The sequence below is a fragment of the Rhamphochromis sp. 'chilingali' genome (genome assembly GCF_963969265.1).
Source record: "Rhamphochromis sp. 'chilingali' genome assembly, chromosome: 21".
Taxonomy (NCBI): Eukaryota; Metazoa; Chordata; class Actinopteri; order Cichliformes; family Cichlidae; genus Rhamphochromis; species Rhamphochromis sp. 'chilingali'.
Genome location: NC_137949.1, coordinates 20,435,256 through 20,450,789, shown reverse-complemented (window position 1 = coordinate 20,450,789; position 15,534 = coordinate 20,435,256). Strand labels below are relative to the sequence as shown.

At 40.5% G+C, this 15,534-nt stretch overlaps 1 protein-coding gene across 2 annotated transcripts; it reads right to left on the bottom strand.

Annotated features, from left to right (window-relative positions):
• Positions 1-339: 339 nt before the first annotated feature.
• On the bottom strand, positions 340-12,496 carry pls1 (plastin 1 (I isoform)). 2 transcript variants are annotated; one of them, XM_080871175.1, is made up of 17 exons: positions 12,068-12,496; positions 7,636-7,972; positions 7,239-7,329; positions 6,340-6,500; positions 6,125-6,254; positions 5,070-5,202; positions 4,558-4,639; positions 3,662-3,827; positions 3,039-3,181; positions 2,867-2,962; positions 2,501-2,696; positions 2,163-2,241; positions 1,631-1,745; positions 1,401-1,534; positions 1,145-1,268; positions 934-1,067; positions 340-838 (listed from the first exon to the last, which is right to left on the bottom strand). In XM_080871175.1, the coding sequence occupies exons 3-17, from the start codon at positions 7,306-7,308 to the stop codon at positions 700-702; spliced, it is 1,902 nt and encodes a 633-aa protein (XP_080727301.1). In that variant the 5' UTR covers positions 7,309-7,329; positions 7,636-7,972; positions 12,068-12,496; the 3' UTR covers positions 340-699. The 2 variants fall into 2 exon arrangements, with proteins under 2 accessions (XP_080727301.1, XP_080727302.1); XM_080871176.1 differs by having other exon boundaries at positions 7,647-7,972.
• Between the last annotated feature and the right edge of the window lie 3,038 nt (positions 12,497-15,534).

The window sequence follows — 15,534 nt, the reverse complement described above, 5'->3', positions numbered from 1 at the left end:
CACTTAAGATGTATAAGATGCTTCCCCCTATCTAAAGGGGAGACTGAAACATATTTGAAAATGGGTAATAAGTAAATAAATAAATAAATAAATAAATATCAAGTAATGTCAGTTTATTGTCACCTCCCATCTTTCAAGTATTTTTAACCTTAAAGTTTTTAGTTATGCTCATTTTAGAAGCTATGTAGAAAAGCCAGATTTTTGCTTTTAATGGCTTTTGATTCAATTATATTTCATGCACTTCTGAATATACATGTTATATCCAATTTGCTCTTTACTTGTGTTTTGATACAGAAAAAATTCACAGGTACTTTGTACATTTGATAGATTCTCTTTATTAATTAAATAGCAATATTCAATGCACAACATTTACAGACATAAAATGTATTTGACAGAACAGATGTGTGTATAATTCTGCTTTTTCTTCTGCCGGATCTCTGGCTCATATTGCAGAAGAAGTAAATAGAATTGGTTAAGTTTATTAAAGCAAAGAACAATCTTCCATAAAATCACGTATAAAAAAAATAATCTTTATTGATGGAAAAAGATTTACAGCTTTCTTTTCTTGCAAACGAATAATAGAGAATGCTAGACTGTTTTTGTTTTGTACGCACGGCAAGGTTAAAACTTAAAGAAAATTTTTAAAAGTAAAATACAAATATATTTTTCCATCTTCATTCAGTGTTGTTTGTGCCTACTTCAGTTTTTGGCTTTCTTCATACCATGCCCCATGAGGCAGGCAAACACAGTCATCACCATCTTGGGGTTGACCTCCACCAAATCATCAGGCAGAGCGTAGACACGAGCGCCAATCTTACGAGCCAATGAAATTGCATACCTAAGAGCAGCAAAAAAGGAGAGAGGAGTAAGGAAATTAGAAAAGAGCGAAAAATCCAAAGAGGTTGGGAGTTTAAAAACGTTTTTTTTTCTTACTTGGCATTGTTGATTTTATCATCTTTCTTCAGCACTCCATTTTCTCCTCTTGCCACCACGGGGAACTTGACCATCCCCGGAGCAATTACATCAATCAGGTCAATCACTGGCAGGCTGGTGCTGATCAGCTTGTCCTGCAGAAAACAGGAAAAAGGGGTTTAAAGCACACAGTCTTTTGATATCATACCATTTCACAAACAAAGATACACACCTTGAAGCTGGTGATTTGTGTGTCCTTTCTATTCTGACTCAGCATCTTGTTGACCCAGTCCAGGATGATTTGATCTACCACCCTCTCTCCATCACCCAAATCAGACAAAACTTGAATTGTGTACCTGGCGGATTGTAAGAAGTACAGGTAACTGAAACTATACAAGGAGCAGCAGTCGCCAAAGCATGGACTATCTGTTTTCACCAAACAATATACTACAGCAAGCAAAACATCCTGCAGCTCTGCGTGCACATACCTCCTCATCAGCTGCCAGACCAGCCCTAAGGTGTGTACACGACTCCCCTCGTTTAGATTTACTCCTCCAATTCCAACCAGGGAGAAGCGGGCGACATCCCTGCCCAGCTCCACAGCATAGTTACAGTTTTCCAGCTGGGATACAGGGAAAAAAAAAAAAACATCTCTCATATTTCCCACTGCTGTGCTTTTCCTGTCATTGTGACAGCTCTGCTTGTTAGCGTCTAGTACCTTCTTCATGTTGGCCCCCAGAGCAGGATAAGGAGGGCGGTTGACTTTCTTCCAGTTCACAAACACATTGACCTTATCATAAAGCTGCAGAATCACCAAGCCGTCACACAGGTCACTGGATAAAAACAATGACACAGATAATGGATTTCAATAGAAGAAGAAGGAAAAAAAAGACCACCTCTGAGAACACTTAGAGCATGTCATCTCTATTTTTGTTGAAATATGGACTTTTAGCAGCCTTAGGGGGAGTTCATGTTTTACTGTGCTTTAAAGCTAACAAATAGTAATAATTACACTTATAATTAAATAAGGGATTTATTATTTTCAATGCTGTCTGCATGAGGAAAGCGTTAAAATTTAGGATATCTAAGCCCATATCTTACTCTTGTGGAGTCTTCAGTGAAATGATAAATGAGGACACATGCTAATCCATTCTCACCCTCATTAAATGAAGCCGTGATCTTGATTTACAGCTCCATTCACCCTAAATAACTGATATGGTCAACATGATTATTTATAACTGATGACATACTGGTAAAGATGGTGCACATGTGGAGAAATACCCAGAGAGTTCATCCAGTTGCGAAATGTTTTTTCTTCTCTGGTCTCCCCTAGAATGATATGAAGACATCATACATGTTATCATACAGTTGACTTCATCTATAGTCTGGACGTCTGCCACAAACTCAAGCACCTATTATCATCTCTGGCTTATTATTGGTCTATGGCATGTATAACTAGCATAGCATTACGTCTGTTTTCTCCATGCTCATTTTATGGCTAATATGCCTCTATGTACTGTACATTTCAGCATTTTATGACTCTGTCGTGTAATTGTAAGGCCAAGATGTAGTGGTGGATGTATCTCACTCTCTATGTGCTCTAAATCGCCTCCGTTCATCAGAAGCTTCTGCAGACCGGGGTGCATGTTGAACAGGTTGGCCACAAAGGCCATGTTCAGTTTGCTGTTTCCAGATGTGACATCATGAGGAGTAACAAACTGCCTGCATTCCAGTCTGGCTGCCTGCTGCAGCATCAGCTCCGCCCTTTTCTCCAAATCCCACTCCTTCACAACAAACACACACAGAGACATGTATGCATAGAAGAACGGTATAGACGCTATGTAAATATGAGAATGTGAAGAAAACAGGTTAAAATGACAAACAGAAATGTTTATCTTTACATTTAGCTTTATTTATTAGTTTCTCATTGTTATGTGAAAAGTTTGTGGCTCACATTGAGACCGCTCATGTCAATTTTTATCCTCATTTGGAATTCATCCTCCTCACAGGAAGTGATCTGATCCATCAGGTGGAAATAGGCCCGTGAGTCCTTCGGTGGGAGAGTACAAGATGAGGTTACTGATGACTCTGTATTCACGTGTGTGTGTATTTATTCTGCACGGTACCTTGATGTCTTCGCTGAAGTTGCTGATTGTTTCCGTTCCAGCGTTGCGTAGATGATAGTTGACCCAGCGGAGCAGCAGCTCGTCAGGGGAGAGAGACATTAGGTGCTCCAGTGATTCTCCATCTGCTAGGAGGGCAATCAGACCTGAAAACACATAACAGCAGTTAATCAACTGTTAAAGCAAGAAAGAGGAAATTAATAAAAAACTGCATTTTTACCTAGAAGCAGCAAGATACTCTCAATTAAAAGTAATACAGTTGTGGTTATGCTGGTCAAAGTAAAGAAGACGCGCAAAAGAATTCACTAATTTGTTACAAAAAAAGCACAAAAAAATCAAAAATTTGTAACATATTTTTGTACCTAGAGGCTGTATGATTACAGATAATATAATATGACATATAAAAATAAAATCAAATAAAGCACCAAATGCTTACAGAATGCTTAGAGAAAAGAAACATAATCATGAACACTGTTATGGGCACTCTGTTATACAGTTTTAACCTAACAAGCTCCACTGTTTTGCCTAAACCTTTACATTTCAAACCTCTCCTGCATGAACTACATCACATATTGGTGAGCGCTGTAAAAGTGAAGTTGTGTGTTTGCATGCAGGTGTGCGCTGACCTTCGTTCCTGCTGATTTCTATGTCAGCGAAGAGGCCAATCTTGATAACCTGCCAGAGCAATCCCAGAACCAGGTGGGGCTTTCCAGCCATCAAGTCATGGGCATCCATGCTCACCACCGTGCACCCGATAGCTGAGGCTGAATTCAGGGCCAAGACCAGATTCTCCTACAAACACACGTTGCATCAAGATTTTTTAATTCAAAGTCTGAAACACTCTCATGTCATACAGCAGTGTTTCTGTTGTTTTAAAAGCTCAGCGAAAATAAAGACTACAGATTGAACCCTGCAAATAATAAGAAACTAAGCAGAAATCAGCAGAAGCTGAAAATGGAACTGCTGATGGACAAATATCATCCAGGAAGAAGTGTTCATGAGATATAACACAGCAGAAGAAAAAGAAGAGGACGATGCAGTAAAAAGTTAATATATTACAGGCTTTTTTGCAAAGTCCAACATTCCGGGAGAATCAGTATATTCAGAATAACACAATAACACATTTACTACCTATCGTCATCTCAGTTGACATCCATATGTTCAGTAGAGGACTTATCATGTGCCAGCTACAGTACATCTAACCGAATACATTCAGGTCTTTTAAAGTAGTCGTGTCTTAAATGAGAATTTCCCTTTACTACCTTCTTCTTTCTTTTTACTTTTTAGGTGCAGCAAAGGTCATAAGCTGGCCTCTTATAAAAAAACAACAGCAGACTCTTTTAGTCTGCACAGAATCTGGCAACCTGAGTCCGCATTTAGTTAACAAGCTGATGATATAGTTTTACAGATGCTCTCAGCTAAAATTTGGCAGAAATTGTGCAGCTATTTTTTTCTTTGCAAATAACATGGATTGGTGATATGAATATATGTATTTACCCACTCACTAAGAACTGCTACTTACTCTCATATGAAAGGTAGAGGGTTTCCTAGTGTTGATGACTCTTTCATCAATCGTGTCTGGCTGAGAATGGTTGATCATCTTGCTGAAAGAGATTTTTGTTTTTTAAACAAGTAAAAGAATGAATTGATTCTGAATCTAGTCTAAGATACCCAGATTTGGGCACTGGGTAGTCACAAGTTTGATTCCTGACCCTGTAGTGCTCCCAGTTCCCCCTTTTTATATCCAGCATTTACTGTTTATGACTGCCATCTGATAGTTCACTTGCTATCTTTCGTCTGTGAAAGTGTAAAATAAAGACAAGTGTAAAATACTTGTGCAGACAAGTGTAAAATAAAGAGAAACCCACTGAGAAAATGTGAACAGGAAGGCGCTCTGAAACACTATAAAACAATAGTAAAACAAGATTACACCGTTTCTCTTTTAACCTTTGCTACAACATAAAAGTGCAAAATAAAAATGTTTATAGAGGCGCTTATTCTTGGTTGCCTGTGTGCATGAGCTTGTGTTAATACCATAAGAGGATTCCATCACGGACAGAGGTAAAGAGGCTTTCATCATCAGGGTCCATGGGCAGCAGATGTTGGCAGTCTGGATCTTTTGCCAAAGATTTGTTGATCCAATTTACAAAAGCCACCTTCTCCTCATCTAAACACACATATAAATTTCTGCAGTAAGTAATGTAGGAGCGTAAACAATTAGCTGCTCAGCTGGTTAGTAGACTGTTTATGATGTTTATTATAATAAATTATGGTGTTAGATTGAACGGTTAAATCACAAAGATGGACTATTAACTCTCTACAGGCCTCAGGGAAGCCTTTTCCACTATTATCTGATATTTAATAGACAAAAAATAATAATTAAACAGCTAGGAAAATCGAAGGGAAGCCTACAGTTGTTTTGTGCCACCTCAAATAAACATTATCATGCTGTTACATTAAATTATAATTCATTTAATAATCTACATTACAGCCAAAAATTCAATTTTTTTCAAGGACTTCCTCTTTAGTTTTTTTGTTTTTGTTTTGATATGCTGTATTTAACTAACTAACTAACCAAGGGTTTGAGATACAGAATAGCTATAAATAAAAATTAAATAATCCGTATACTGAAAATAAATTCCTAGTAAATTAGGTCCAGTTGCTAACATTTATAAACCCTTTTATCCAGTAATAACTGATATATTATGTTTTATATAATTCTTTTAAATTAAGGATCAATTAAGGATATCTTATAAGTGGATTTAAAGACCTGCTCACACGGCCCTAAAATGAGATTTCATCAGTAATATAATATAATATAATATAATATAATATAATATAATATAATATAATATAATATAATATAATATAATATAATATAATATAATATAATATAATATAATATATCCTTCAGAAGAGCAGTTGGTGTCATTTAAGATTTGAGGTATTTGCTTTTAGTAACATCTTTGCTTTACAAGCTGGAGCTAATCATGCACACAAAAATCGTTCACCGGTGCGATAAAATTCATCACTAACACACACGGACACGCACAAGCACGCAAACACACACAGAGCTTGCTGTCCCTCACCAGCGTAGGAATGCTGGGTTCCCTCGCTAGAGATTCCTGATGTTCCTCCAAAAGAACGAATCCCATCCCTCCGTGACACAATTTTTTTAAATGTCTCGCTGATCTGTCTACTCTTCAGGTCTTGGTAGATCTGAAAGCAAAACATGATGCATTACTTCATGTCTAATCGGGTATGTAAACTTGTGTATTTACTCCCAGGCTGTACCAAAACTTACAGAGACAAATTCCTCAAAGCTGATCTTTCCATCTTTGTTTGTATCTCCAGCAATGAAGGTCTCGACGATCTCTCGCACCTTGTAGCCTGGAAGGGAGAAGCTTGCCTCTTTGAACAGCTCCTGAAGCTCCCATTCACTCACATAGCCGCTGTTATCAATATCTGGACACAGAGACACAGAAAATACAAAAACGGCAAATCATTTCCTTCATTAAGAATAAAGATTCATATTACAAGTTTATTATTGTAAACTTTCTTTTCTATAGATTCTAAACTTTATTGTTTCATGTGGACAAATTTCATTGCACTGGGGCTGCATGTCAGTGGCCCCTGGGCTTCTGGTTTGTTACTAAAATGAGGCAAAAACTATTTGTGGCACTTTATGGGTGCTTGTTGTTTTCACTGATGATGTCAAAACTAAGGAGCTACTGGATGGATTTCTCTCACGTTTTGTTCAGACATTCAAGGTTCCAAGAAACATGAGTGTCAGAGATGAACTTTGACCAGGATGAACGGTGTTAGAAATAATTTTTAAATTGCTCCAAATTGCTGTTTGATGCCTTTGACCTGTTGTCCTTTGTGCTTGATATTTTTATGCCATGCAGAAATGGGAAGATAATGTCTGTTTTGTTACACCACTCATTATTATCAAGATCTTTGCAACTCTGCAGCTGTGATTGTTACTGATAAAATTTGGCACCGTTTATTACACGTGAAACACAAGTACAACACAAGCAGTAAAACTGGCTTACATAAGAGTCTTTTATTTTATGATGGCAGTAAAACTCTTACTTTGTTCAGAATTACTGTCAGTACCTTTATAGGGTCATGTTAGAGTTTGCGTGTGTGTTGTGTTTGTGTGTTTGTGTATGCATGTTCGTGGCTCTGTGCGAAACTGACCGATTTTGTTGAAGGCTTCTTTTAGATCTTCCAAGTCATCTCGGGAAATCTGTATAATGTGACTGTCCATAGTAGCTGCAGCTTTGTGCACCTGAAATACACGCCCACCACCCCAAAACACACACAACAAGGGCAGTTTTCAGCAACGGACACAAAGTCTGATCAACCTGACAACTTAACACGAGAGTTGTAACACTTTATTACTGCAAAGACATATAATTACTATACATTTTAAATCTAAATTTTAAAAAAAGTAGGTTTCATTTGAACTAACATCTCTCTTTGTCCAAACCATAACTATATCAGCATCCAAAATACGTTAAAGATTCCTCATTAATCTCCGAGTCTTTGCTTAAGGGACTAAAAAGGCAAAGTGAGACAAGTCAAGGACAATTACCTTCACATTACCTGTGTTTCCCCTCTCAGTCGAGTCTCGAGCAGTAAGCCTCTCTAGTCTTCCAGAGCTCTGCAAGGTTTCAAACCGGAACAGAGAGGAAGCTGGATCGTAGAGTCACCGGAGAGCTGATTATGTCTTTTAGGAGGAGTCAGTAGGTGGAGGCACACGATGGACCTTTGGCCTGCCTGGACCCTGAGACAAGCGTCTTCTGACAGTTAACATTTAACACCTCATCCTGTTATTCTCTGTCGTGGAAGCTCAAATGTTTGCCCCTTCTGGGCCATTGATTTGCAGTCAACGCACACCTGTCTTACAGTGCATCCCAGAGTAGTGGAAGCTGAAAAAAGGTAAACACATGCATATATAAATAAATGTTTTCCAAATGCACAGCCTGCAGTTTGACAATAGAAATATTACTTTTTTTTTTTACCCTGACTTCTCTGTTAGAGCTGACGTTTGCTTAGTGATAGATAAGCATGCTTAAATTACCTGAATAAAATTGAATACCAGTCTCAATTCACAAGACTTTTAATGTAGCATGAAGCACGAAGAAAGGACGCATGGGCAAACAGTTAGCTTGGCTTTATGCAGGCACAGTTGCCCAGCATTTCAGCTCATCCTAGTACAGAGATAATGTGGCGCACACCTTGCAAAACCATGACTTGTTGCTTTTATACTTTGGACTTTTCATCTTCAGTTTATTGATCAGATTAGAGTGATATCAAGTACTTTTAATAACTTGGAAGCTCTGTTTTATTTTATCTTTCACACATTGCTGGCTGGCCTTTTTTTTTAGCAGCTATGCCTAAACTATGACTGCTACCATTGTGGCTCACATCACTAAAAATAAACATTTAACTTTTTAATGCTTTGGTTAATAAGCAGCCATTAGTTGTAGGATAGTATATAATTTTTAGTTATCCATCCATCCATCCATCTTCATCCGCTTTATCCAAGGCCGGGTCGTGGGGGCAGCAGCCTAAGCAAAGAGGCCCAGACCTCCCTCTCCCCAGCCACCTCCCCCAGCCTATCCGGGGGAACACCAAGGCGTTCCCAGGCCAGCCGAGAGATATAATCTCTCCAGCGTGTCCTGGGTCTGCCCCGGGGCCTCCTCCCGGTAGGACATGCCTGGAACACCTCACCCAGTAGGCGCCCAGGGGGCATCCTTGTCAGATGCCCGAACCACCTCAGCGTCCCCTTCTTAAAGATGGGGACCACCACCCCGGTCTGCCAGTCCACGGGTACTGCCCCTGATCTCCACGCAACATTGCAGAGGCGTGTCAACCAGAAGAGCCCAACATCACTCTCATCAGCCTTCAGGAACTCGGGGTGGACCTCATCAACACCAGGGGCTCTGCCACCAAGGAACTGTTTAACTGCCTCAGTGACCTCGCCCCCGGAAATTGGCGGGACATTCCCCTCATCCCCAGACTCTGCTTCCTCCTCGGAAGATGTGTCAGTGGGACTAAGGAGGTCCTCGAAGTATTCCTTCCACCGCCTGACAATTTTCTCAGTCGAAGTCAGCAGCGCTCCGCCAGCACTATACACAGTGCAGGTAGAGCACCGCTTTCCCCTCCTGAGACGCCTGACGGTTTGCCAGAATCTCTTCGAGGCAGTCCGAAAGTCTTTTTCCATGGTCTCTCCGAACTCCTCCCACACCCGAGTTTTTGCTTCAGCCACTGCCCGAGCCGCATTCCGCTTGGCCTGTCGATACCTGTTGGCTGCCTCCGGAGTCCCACAGGCTAACCAAGCCCGATAGGACTCCTTCTTCAGCCTGGTGTCTCCCTTCACCTCTGGTGTCCACCATTTGGTTCGGGGATTACCACCACGGCAGGCACCAACCACCTTGCGGCCACAGCTCAATGCAGCAGCTTCGGCAATGGAGACGCTGAACATGGTCCATTTGGACTCAATGTCCCCAGTCTCCCTCGGAATGCTGTTGAAGCTCTGCCGGAGGTGTGCGTTGAAGATCTCGCGGACTGGGGCCTCTGCTAGACGTTCCCAGCACACCCTCACTACGCGTTTAGGTGCATCAGGTCTGTCCAGCGTCCTCCCCCGCCACCTGATCCAACTCACCACCAGGTGGTGATCAGTTGACAGCTCAGCCCCTCTCTTTACCCGAGTGTCCAGAACATATGGTCGCAGGTCTGGTGATACGATTACAAAATCGATCATCGACCTATGGCCTAGAGCGTCCTGGTGCCACGTGCATTTATGGACACTCTTATGTTCGAACAAGGTGTTTGTTATGGCCAAACTGTGATTTGCACAGAAGTCCAATAACAAAACACCACTCGGGTTCAGATCAGAGAGGCCGTTCCTCCCAATCACGTCTCCAGGTCTCGCTGTCGTTACCCACGTGAGCATTGAGGTCTCCCAGCAGGACAACAGAGTCTCCAGGTGGAGCACCTTCCAGCACCGAACTGCCACTCGGCGCATAAGCGCAGATGACAGTCAGGACCCGTTCCCCGACCCTAAGGCGCCGGGAAAAACCCCAACATACCGGCAGCAAGCCGAGGGGATAATAGAATACCCACCACCGCCCACCGCCTCTCACCAGGGGCAACTCCAGACTGAGACAGAGTCCAACCCCTCTCCAGGAGACAGGTTCCAGAGCCCAAGCCATGCGTAGAGGTGAGCCCGACTATATCTAGCCGGTTTCTCTCAACCTCATGCACTAACTCAGGCTCCTTCCCCACCAGAGAGGTGACATTCCATGTCCCTATTGCCAGTCTTGGCAGCCGGGGGTCATTCCGCCAGGGCCTCCGCTCCTGGCCGCCACCCGGCACACAATGCACCCGACCCCTATGGCGCTTCCTGCGGGAGGATGGGCCCATGTCTCCTCTTCGGGCTGTGCCTGGCCGGGCCCCATGGACTAAGGCCCGGCCACCAGACGCTCGCCCTCGGGCACCCTCCCCGGGCCTGGCTCCAGGGCGGGGCCCCGGTAACCCTATCCCGGGCAAGGTAAACTGTTCCCTCGATGTTCTTTTCATTAGGGTCTTCTGAATCGCTCTTTGTCTGGTCCCTCACCCAGGACCAATTTGCCATGGGAGACCCTACCAGGGGGCAAAAGCCCCCAGACAACATAGCCCCTGGGATCCCTGGGACACACAAACCCCTCTACCACAATAAGGTAGCGATTCAAGGAGGAGATAAACATTAAATTTAGTCACATTGAAACAGCTGCACAAATCAGCATATTTATTACCAAAGGCTATTTTACAAAGCCACCAAGCATGAAGCCACACAATGAACTGAATTGTAACACATGTTTAAAAAGAAAAGAATGTGAAACATGTGTGCCTAATGTTGACTATATTTTGCATTTGCAGCTGTTTTTTAAGGAGGCAGGATCACATTTAGCATTTAAGTTAGACATGTTTAAAACATGAGGCTCGCACAGCTTGCTTCATTGCCACACAATGCCTTGTAACCTGAGGCACGGAGCCAACTGCATCACCTAGATTAAAATGGTCCACGTCACAACAACACTGCTACCTCCTCCTCATTCCAACTTTATTCCACCTTTATCGTTATCTATATCTTTTTAGATCTCTGCTTTCTTTTTTATATATTAATAAATTGCTGCAGAATTTGTGAAATTTAACCTGCTATAGTCCAGTCAATGTTTTTTCATCCCGAGACACTGTGTAAAAATGACATATAAAAAAGAATGAAATAATTTGCAAAATACATTACATTAAAACTGAGAAAATTAATTGTCTTGTCAAAGGACATTTCAAAAAAGTTGGGACAGGTGTTTATCGTGCTACCAACACTGTAAGCGTTCTGAAAGCCAAATCTTCCCACTGTTACTTGCTTCATGATTTCAGCTGGGCTCAGTTTTTTCTGTTTTTCTGAGCTTACCCCATATTTCCACTGGTTTATCAGTCTGGACTATACATGTAGGCCAGTTTAGCACCCTGACTCTCACTGGGTGAGAAAATGATTGTCTGACCAAGATAACTGGATAACAGCAAATGTTGCTCCAAATATCATTCAGGATTAATCGTGTCTTTAACCTCAAGAAGCACCAATATTTAGTCAGAGGTCAAACGACCCAGCTCAGTGAAGTCTGCACTGATTCTGGATCACTTTTGATTTAGCCCCGAACTGTTTTCACTGACAAAGGATTCGGATCCCTTGCAGTGACGTCCACAACTTATACAGGGAACCGTTTTAAGATTCTCAAACAGTGAGACTCGAACAGTCTTAATGATCATGTTCAACTAGGTGCTTTTTTAGCTTTACAAAAGTTTTCAGTCACTTGCAAATTTTTAAAAACATGTTCCTCGCTTCACATTTCAAATGAGCCTAGTGTTGGAGATAATTGCACTTCTTTAACAGTAAAATTCACTTGAGACTACTACTTGAGAATGTTGTCGCATATTGTAATTATAATGTGAGAAAAGACCAAAAATAATGAGCTTACTCCCAGTCCCATGCAGGCTGAAGGGCTTAAGATCCTGAGCAAAGCCAGAGTTGAAAATCAGCTTGCTGAGGGTCAGTTCTGTACTCCTTTCTTCCGTGTTCTCCTTTCCACACCACTTTTTTTCACCCTCTGTTTTTTTTATTAACCCTTTTCGTTCTGTCCTTGCAACCTTTTTTTTAAAAAAACTTTCCTTCTCTCCTTTTCTCTTTGTTTACCTCTGAGCTTGTTCTTCTACCATTTCTCCCATCGTATCAGTCAAAAAGACTTATACGGTGTCATAATCAGGCAGAACAAAGACAAGTTTGTACAAATCTTCCCTTCTTGACTAAGATGAACTAAATGCATTTTTATCTCTGATCACTAAGATACAGTATTTACTCCCTGCATCCACACAGACCAAGGAGTCCATCATTCTGTTTCCCCTTTGAGTCTTTTCTTCCTCTGACACTTGATCGGCCTGTTTTCACTCGGTGACTCTGATGTGCTCTCCGGTTACTCTCAGGTAAGCACTCCTCTGTCAGCTGCTGACGTATGAGCTGCTGTATTGGTTTAGTTGGTAGTGTAAAAGTGTACCAGCCATCAAAGACTTTCTCAAGGGCCTCCTGCATTATTCACTTTATCTAAAAGCACATACACAAAAAGGTGAACCAAGTAAAAGCCACACAGATATACAAAAGTACACAGAGAGACTCAAATAGCTTGGAGTTATAATACAGGGTACATTTAAAATTCAAATTATTTGCATTATTTGAGCATGCGGCTTATAGGCTGCTTTTACTTTAGCAGCTGTTATTGTTTTGCTAATGATATTAAGAGCTACGTGTGTATTATTACTTGATTTTAAGGCCCCAAATTCTTAAAGATCATCAAACTTTCATTTGTTACACAGAATGCAGGCATGACAACATCCAATAAAAATCCAGATTTTTTGCTCATCAGAATACTAAAAGATTCAAATCTCACTTTTTGTAGACTTAGTCTAATCATTTGTCATCATTTTCTTTTAAATAGTTGCCAATCTATCACATGTTAATGTGTATATCAAACAAGTTCAGTCCCTTTGGCCAAATTTTGAAAATGTCCCTTCAGTAATTAGTGCATTGGCAGTCAACATTCTGCACTCTTACATGTTTGGACTATTAGCTCATAATAGTTAATGTAACTAACTTTTATGTGTTGCTGTGAAAGTATCACTAATGAGACAGCTTACTGACTTGTGTGACTATTATATGACATATTAGAGCAACCATTCTCCCCATAATTGTCTCTTGTACACAGAAACAGTTTTTTAATTAAAGTGGGGCAAACTGATCAAAGCTTGAAATAGTTATTTAAGTGGATATTTTCTAAATGGTCTGTTCACTGCTACTGGTGCTTGAACTGAAGCCCAGCATGAAAACAGAATCAAGTGAAACACACAGCGTATTTCATGCTTAGAACAATATTTTAAGCCTCCTATCAGTTTCATTCGAATGCATTTTGTACCTGACTAGGATAATGTCCTGGGGGTCACTGATCCACACTTGTTTTAAGGCTTTGGCTCATGTTACAGCTCATGTGCTTAGTTGTGGGTCAACAACCCTCAGGACCACCTCTAAAGGGCCAACTGCACTAATGCCTGAGACTCTGCATCAGCTGTTTTTAGAAATGAAGAAGCCTCTTAGAAGGTGAAAGGGAGGTGGACGGTCTTCATCAGCCAAAAATCTGTCCAGCTGTCTTTTTTTCAAGCACTCAAGAATAAAGGAAATTTAGAAAAACACCCAAACGCCAGTACAAAGAAGAGACAGTTACTTATGTTTATTGAATGTATTGCAGACATGTATTGCATCAAAACAGACAGAAACTTTACTTTGTTCATTTTACAGTAGTAGCGCCATTAAAGGTGTGCGTTTGAGCCTTTCATGCTTTGTTCCATTGTAATGAGGATGTGTTACCACGGTGAGGCAGTGCTGCTTCAGTCTTAATGATCTGACATCTGACACTCAACTACTTAGCAGCTGAAGTACAAAGGATCTCCCTGTTTTTGTTGGAAAGATGGACAAATATAGCGAAGGTCATTTCTGACACTCTAAGGCTTATTAGGCCTCGAACAAAATCTGGATTGTAGTCAGGACTGTAAGGAAAATTAAAGTTTAGCCTAAATTAGGTTGTGTTACTACCCTGTGTCCTTGAATTATATAAATCACCAGATCATTTTCCTGCAAAGGTAAGATTACTGCAGATATTCTTTCCTGTAAAAGCTGTGTGTTGGAAACTATTATCACCAAAATGTACTTAAGAGTCAATTTGTTCAATCAGGCATGATTAGCCCTGACAACATTGGAGTATACATATATATATATATATATATATATATATATATATATATATATATATATATATATATATATATATATATATATATATATATATATATATATATATATATATATATATATATAAGGAACACGAGAAGCTGGAGAAATACCAAGGGCTCAGAGAAGAGCTCGAGAGGATGTGGAGGGTGAAGGTAACGGTGGTCCCCGTGGTAATCGGAGCACTAGGTGCGGTGACTCCCAAGCTAGGCGAGTGGCTCCAGCAGATCCCGGGAATAACATCGGAGATCTCTGTCCAGAAGAGCGCAGTCCTGGGAACAGCTAAGATACTGCGCAGGACCCTCAAGCTCCCAGGCCTCTGGTAGAGGACCCGAGCTTGAAGGATAAACCGCCCGCAGGGGCGTGCTGGGTGTTTTTATATATATATATATATATATATATATATATATATATATATATATATATATATATATATATATATATATATATATATATATATATATATATATATATATATATATATATATAAACTTAATGAATGTTACTCTATTAAGGTATGAAATGTAATGAAATGTTGCTCATTTGAGTGTAGTCTTAAGCATGTCATACTCAAGGGTAGAATTCCAGCAAAACAAATGTCTGTCTGCATTACTGAAGTGGAGAACATATTTATATACTTATTTAAAAGCAACAAAAGAAATGTGTAGTGGTATAATTATTGCATATTATAATGCATATATAGGTGAATACTCTTATAACACACAAAATACATAATTTCCCACAAAATTCGTAAAATTAATGCATGCTTAAATTCACAGCCATCTACGTTTTAGGCTGCAGAACAAAATACCTAAAACAAACAAACAAACAAACAAACAAAAAAAACCTCTGTTACTTCCTGATTTCAGCAGAAGTTTTGTCTCTGAGAATTTCGGCAGAAATAACTCTGCCCTTCGACTAAAGCCAGTTCCCATTTATAACCTCAGCAGGGGAGTATAATGGTGTCATTATGTCAAAGTGAAAGTGGTGCTCTTCCATGGACATCACCCGAAGGACTGCAGCGTCATCGTTTCCATGACAACGGACGCTAAATTTTCCTTTAGGATGACGTATGGGAATACTTATGATGTTTGGGACTTACACTTTCACCTT

Coding starts and splice junctions, on each gene's coding strand:
- pls1 (XM_080871175.1), bottom strand. CDS start 7,308: ATGGACAGTCACATTATACAGATTTCCCGAGATGACTTGGAAGATCTA. Junction 5,203..6,124: donor AACCCAGCATTCCTACGCTG/GTGAGGGACAGC, acceptor ATGTGTGTTTAG/ATGAGGAGAAGGTGGCTTTT. Junction 1,746..2,162: donor CATGTGCACCATCTTTACCA/GTATGTCATCAG, acceptor GTTTTTATCCAG/TGACCTGTGTGACGGCTTGG.